Genomic DNA, 6215 nt, shown 5'->3' with positions numbered 1-6215 from the left:
GAAACGGTCAGAGACTGGGAACGATGGAAGAGACGCTAACTCGAAAAGGTCAGAGACTGGGAACGATGAAAGAGATGCTAACTGGAAACGGTTAGAGACTGGGAATGATGGAAGAGACGCTAACTGGAAACGGTCACAGACTGGGAACAATGGAAGAGACGCTAACTGGAAACGGTCCCAGACTGGGAACGATGGAAGAGACGCTAACTGGAAACAGTCAGAGACTGGGAATGATGGAAGAGACGCTAACTGGAAACGGTCACAGACTGGGAACAATGGAAGAGACGCTAACTGGAAATGGTCAGAGACTGGGAACGATGGAAGAGAAGCTAACTGGAAACGGTCAGAGACTGGGAACGATGGAAGAGACGCTAACTGGAAACGGTCAGACTGGGAACGATGGAAGAGAGGCTAACTGGAAAGCTGATTCCATCAGGTTTATAGCAGATGGGATTTGTTTGTCTGAGTCAGACATGTTCAAACATGCACCAGTTTAATTTGCTCTGCAAACATAAATATTTGTTAACGGCTCATTTGATGACTTCCTTTGGTTGAATTAAATGCTCCTCTTCTGAGTGAAATAAATTAAACCAATAAAGAAATAATGTTTCTAAGAGATTGGATTTAAGTTGAACCACTGGAGGATCTGAGCTTTGAAGAGAAATTTGATCAAATTTCTGGTTTTTGATACGTTTCATTTTAAACCATCAACCTGAGTAAAACATTTTGTTTAAAATTATCCCTTTTTTTCTAAAAAAAAAATAAACTTTGTTATTCTCATCTCCCCACAAACTCTTTTCATTGCTAACATGTTGGAAAACGTTATAAATGAAGGATTATGCATAAACTTTGGGTTTTGATTGTGATATTTTTATATTGTTTTAGCATCAGTTTTTTATTTTTTTTGTTTTTTTCTTTTGTTTATGTTTTTAATCTTAATTCAGTTTTAGTATTAAACCGCCTCTCATCTTAATCCTTTTCTTTTTACTTAGTTTCATATTTTACCTGCTTCTTTCCTCAGCATTTGTTTTGCATGATCATAATTTACTGCCATTAAAAACTGGAAATTGACCAAATATTGATCTACAAAGGAAATAAGATCATAATATTATTACTGAATAAATATAGATGCAATCCATTTGCAGATAATTAACATTAATTTGTCTCATATTCATACAGATCCTTTCGAGAAGATAACAGCCCCTTCCTAATCTATGAAACTTATTTTTTATAATATTTCATTTTTAATGTTTCTATGCATTTACTCTGATAAACTTAAATGAGGTCCAGTAGAAAGCTGCTTTCAGACGTAAACACCATCATTTTATCTCAGCTTTTCTCTGAAGTCCTCATTTGATTGAGAAAAAGAAAGGAGTGAAAAAACAGCATCTAGAAGAGCAAAGAAGGGGGTCAGAAAGAAACAATCATACAGTGAGAAACGCTCTGCTTTTATATTTATCCAGATTTCTTTACTGTTTCCGTTTCAATTACTATTTTAGTTTAAAAAACCTGCACTACTGTTGAACAACAGAAAATCCTCAAAAGACTGAAGTCTTAGGTTATAAAGTTAGAAAATGCTGAAATATTCAAGTGATTAGAATATTTTTGCTGCATAATTCTATATTTTATGTCCAAAGTGGTTTAAGTTTGCTCCGGTATGATCCTGGAACACAGACCCAGCACTGAACTTGACATTTGAATTTTGGATGCCCTGCTAATGAGTTGAAACTGCAGCTGAATGTGAAGCAGGGAGCCTCAGGTGGAGAGACGGGTGAGAGGAAAAGCCCTGCACAAAAGTCCAAGTGTGCAGCGGTTCCTTTGCCTCTGGCTCCTTGCACCCTCCCTCCTTCCCTCTCTGTCTCTTTCTGCATCACTGACTGAAAGGCTCCCTTTGTGCCCCTCAGTAACACGCAGTCCCCAGCCGATTAAACGCCGGGAATTAGTAGTCAATTTTAGCCTCACGCCGCACACACAAACACCGTAAACAGCTTAGGCTGCTGGGGCTCTGATTGTGTTGTTATTCCAGTTAACACGTCAGCACCGTGTTTTTTATTTACTTTTATCACCCTTCATATCCTTATTGCTCTTAATGATTCTCACATGCATTTTTTTTTATAAATAAATCGATTTAATAGATGACAATAATATTTCAACATTGCTTTTTTGTAAGGAAGCAAAAATACTTGAGTAAGTATATACCAAACACTTTACAAAACTAAGCAGAATTATACAAAATGGAAGAAGCAAAGATGTGACACATGATGCATCATTACTCGCATTATAAAACAACAACAACATGCTAAAAGGGTCAGTATAAAACATCTGAGTCAAGTAATAAAGGCAAACATGTGGTAATGACCATTATTCAGGTTGATAAAGAGGGAAAGAACTGAAGGCAAAGGCACTTCTAGAGCCTTCTACATGTGATTCTAATCCTAAAATAATTCCCACAGCTCAGCAATTACCCAAAAGATTTGGTTCAGACTTCTGGATCATTTATCCAACTTCTGCAGTGGATAAACCATCAAAGTGTTTGTCATTTAAAACTCGACAAAATGCTTTACGTTTATAGTTCAGGAGTCTCGGTGATCGCCATAAAGCAAACAGAACTGAGGTAAATCTCCAAAGAGTCATACGTCTTTAAGAGCTCTCTTTCCCTGTGTTTTTCCTATGTTTTCCCCGTTATACATGCTTATTTAGTTCATCAAAAAGGAAGAAATACAGGCTGAGCGATCTACAGAACAACAACAATGAAAAACACAAAACAGAAAAAAGTTTGAGCCGTCCATTTATGGCCCATGAGAGAAAACAACCAAACAACCTCAAGGTTTTATGTGAAAACAGGCAAAACTTGCTCCTTCTTTTCTCCATAGCGATGGTGCCAAGATAGTTACACCAGTGATAAGGAAATAAATGTACAGGTGGCATGAACACAAAAACACCAAATAATTGTTTAGTTTGGTTAATAAGATCAGATTCTGTCGTTCTAAAATCCCGTCACCTCCGGGTGAGTCCAGCTTACTGGTCCAATCCCAGTTCTCCCTCTGCTACTTCTTCTAAGGTATATACAAGTGCTTTACAGGGTGGCACACATTGGTTAGGCTTCTCCTGTTTCTGATTGGCTGTTGCCCCGTGATTTTCCATTTCCTTTAATCTCTTGCTTTATATCAGGTTGGATGAAAAATGAAAGAAAACCGCTAATATGGCACAGAAACACACAGTCCCTCGTTTCAAAGACGTTTCTCCCACAGATTCACTCAGAAACTTCCCATATTTCCCACTGCTCAGCCGCTCCGCCTCAAGGTCTGGTGAGGGTGGTGTAAACAGGCTGCTCCCAGTGTGTGGGGCTGTGAGAGGGCGCCACGCTGGAGGGGTCTCCTATGGTAGTGTACAGGGGCCTCTGTGTGGGGCCCATGTAGGAAAATGCTGAATACAGCCCTGGGGCCTGGCTGGAGTGGGTGTAGTATGCCCCCGGGGCCTGGTGGTCTCCATAATCAAACTGAGCCCTGGAGGCCAGCGAGGGGAAAGCAGAGCCATAGTGGGGGAGGCTGAGCGGGGTGTAGGTGACGTGGGTACCTGAGGAGGGGGAAGATGAAGCCTCTGCGTAGTGGCTGGCGGTGGCAGACTCACTCTTGATGGGGGCTTTTGATGGATCGGAGGACGAAGGGGAGGCCTGAGGCTGCTGCTGCTGCTTAGAGAGCCAAGCCGAGTGGCCGCTAGCCGCAGCCAGGGCGTAGGCATAGGACGAGGCAGACGAGCTGGCCGACGGGCCCCCAGCGCCGCTCTGAGGGTGCCCGTTTGGAGGGAGGTACTGGTCAAACTCGTTGACGTCAAACGGCTCGATGTTGGACATCACCTCGTGGCTGATTTCCCCGATGTCCATCGTACCGAAGTCAATGTGGGGTTTGGTGCTTGATGACGGACCTCCAGACGCCCCCTCAGCTCCCACTCCTAGGGCCCCCCGGGAGCCCCCAGATCCTCCGCCCGCTCCTGTTGCACCCTCCCTTTTGGAGTCGGACAGTTTCCCAGATTGCAGCTCGGTCTTTGGGGTGGTGGGGGGTGTGGGGGGGCTGTGACCCTGACCTGAAACACAGAGGAGACAGATCAGCACCGTCAGGTGAACTGCGGCTTGTCTGTTGCTGTTTTTGGACTTTTTTCTGAGTGATATTCTCAGCTAGAGCTGAAATCGGTTGAAGACATTAGAAATCGGCTCATTTTCTTTACTTCAATCTAAATAAGTGGAAATGTATCTGAGAAATTAAAGATTTCAGCAAAGGAACTTTGATTAAACAAACTTTGTGTCTAAGTTAAATTTGGGGTTCCGTTCAGATTAAACTAGAAAATAATTTCCTCTTTTATCAAAGGATGGCCATCATGTCCATTGCTGGTTTAGTTTAACCATAGATCTGGGATTAAGGATGATGATGTCATAGCTCAGGGTTCTACTGACCTGCAGGATGGTGGTGGTGGTGGTGGTGGTGGTGGTGCAGGTCGCCCAGGGGAGACCCGGCCCCACCGTTGTGATCCAGGTGTAGGGTCTTGTAGTGGGACTGGGAGTGGCTGGCCTCCCCTTCCCCCTGGCTGTCAGACTCGCTGGCGGGGGTCAGTTTGCCATTTTTACGTCTGCGGGGTTGGTACTTGTAGTCTGGGTAGTCCTTCTTGTGCTGTTTCCTCAGCCTCTCTGCCTCCTCTATGAATGGCCTCTTGTCGTTTTCGTTCAGCAGCCTGGGGGCCAGAAAAGCCAGGACACATTTATCCTTCAGTAAATGATAAACATTGTTATTATTATTTGACTTCAAATCAGATCAGCCTGCTGACTGCTGGTGTATTCGGTGTCCATAATCTAAGATTAAATCCTAATCTGGAGCAGGGTTAGGGTTTCACCCACCTCCACAGCTTGCCCAGGGTCTTGCTGAGCTCTGCGTTGTGCAGGTGGGGGTACTGATCAGCCAGCTTCCTCCTGGCAGCCTGAGCCCAGACCATGAAGGCGTTCATGGGCCTCTTCACGTGAGGCTTCGCCTTGTTCCCGTTGTTCACGCGCACCGGCATTGGCACGAGCGTCCAGTCGTATCCGTCCAGCACCTGGCTGACCGCCTCTCTGATGCCGATCGGGAAGCGTTCGTCCTCCTCCTCGGATTTGGCCCGAGCTCTGCCGCCGTCCTCTCCGCCCGCATCCGCCACGCAAAGCGCGGTGAGCTGCTGCGGCGGCCCGCTAAGGGGGGAGTCCGGTCCGGGCGGCGCTCCGGGGTGAGCGGGTGAGAGCGGGTGGCCCTCCTCTGACCCCCCAGGACTGAGCTCTGACTCTGACAGGCTGTGCTCCTCTCCAGACATTCTGAGATTTCTAGGAGCTTATTCTCATAAAAACTGACTTTTAATGCAAATTCAGTTTAAAAAAGAAGTTTCTCTTTTTTTAAATGAACTCGTTAAAAAGTTCCTCCTGTTAAGAATTACTGCAAAAATAATAATAATAATAATAATGAGCTCAAACATCCAGATCGGATCCTTTGATATCTGGAAGAAATAGCAGCTAAAAAAGAAAGAAAGGAGAAAAACACTCAAATAAATATAATAATAATTAAAAACAATGTTTTGTCAGAAAAAAATAGAAAAAAACAAACTAACATCATCTCACCTCAGAAAACGAAAACAGATTAAATTTATCAGCTCTGAAAAAACATTTCTACATAATTTAAAAATAAATCCGAGACTATTGGTTAAAAAATAAATAAATCCAACCATGTTTGACTGTAAATGTTCTAGAGCTGCCATAAATGTGATTTCTGCTGCATATTATAAAATGACATAACCTACCGGTGCGGCTGCCTGCGCGGCGATGAATGGCGGCTCTGTGTGCAAACAGCGCAGCTTAAAGAGCGCCTTGTGAGGAGGAAAAAAAAAGGGATTGAAAGTGGAAAACATTCCCAAAGAGACAGCATTCCTGTACACGGCTAAACCCCGCCCCCTGCGCACAGCTCTGCGCGCTGATTGGTCGCTTCATGACGCGGCTGCAGAGCAGAGGTGAGATTTCTACCTTAAAGCGTCACAGTGCGCCATTTATCTGCAGGAGAAGGCCGCCTCTGTTAGCAGCAAAACAAATAAACTACCCTCTATATAAACTAGAGAGGAGAGTTTTTCTATAAACTAGAGTGGAGAGTTTTTCTATAAACTAGAGAGGAGAGTTTTTCTATAAACTAGAGTGGAGAGTTTTTCTATAT

General features: G+C 43.8%; 1 protein-coding gene across 2 annotated transcripts; it reads right to left on the bottom strand.

The window, feature by feature from the left end:
- Positions 1-2122: 2122 nt before the first annotated feature.
- LOC107104518 (transcription factor Sox-10-like) lies at positions 2123-5916 on the bottom strand. 2 transcript variants are annotated; one of them, XM_015404522.1, is made up of 4 exons: positions 5812-5916; positions 4889-5527; positions 4451-4725; positions 2123-4083 (listed from the first exon to the last, which is right to left on the bottom strand). In XM_015404522.1, exons 2-4 carry the CDS (start codon positions 5329-5331, stop codon positions 3299-3301), a joined length of 1503 nt encoding a protein of 500 aa, XP_015260008.1. In that variant the 5' UTR covers positions 5332-5527; positions 5812-5916; the 3' UTR covers positions 2123-3298. The 2 variants fall into 2 exon arrangements, with proteins under 2 accessions (XP_015260008.1, XP_015260009.1); XM_015404523.1 differs by lacking the exon at positions 5812-5916 and adding an exon at positions 5633-5767.
- Between the last annotated feature and the right edge of the window lie 299 nt (positions 5917-6215).

Source organism: Cyprinodon variegatus, unplaced genomic scaffold (assembly GCF_000732505.1).
Source record: "Cyprinodon variegatus isolate N-32 unplaced genomic scaffold, C_variegatus-1.0 Scaffold1773, whole genome shotgun sequence".
NCBI classification, from domain to species: domain Eukaryota; kingdom Metazoa; phylum Chordata; class Actinopteri; order Cyprinodontiformes; family Cyprinodontidae; genus Cyprinodon; species Cyprinodon variegatus.
Note: the sequence above shows the minus strand (reverse complement) of the source record. Positions and strands in the feature narration are given on the sequence as shown.

What these genes read in the sequence shown, in the direction of transcription:
- LOC107104518 (XM_015404522.1), bottom strand. Translation starts at nt 5,331, where the DNA reads ATGTCTGGAGAGGAGCACAGCCTGTCAGAGTCAGAGCTCAGTCCTGGG. An exon ending in ACCCTGGGCAAGCTGTGGAG is followed by an intron (nt 4,726 to 4,888) that starts GTGGGTGAAACC and finishes TCTGGCCCCCAG; the next exon opens with GCTGCTGAACGAAAACGACA. An exon ending in CCACCACCACCATCCTGCAG is followed by an intron (nt 4,084 to 4,450) that starts GTCAGTAGAACC and finishes TCTGTGTTTCAG; the next exon opens with GTCAGGGTCACAGCCCCCCC.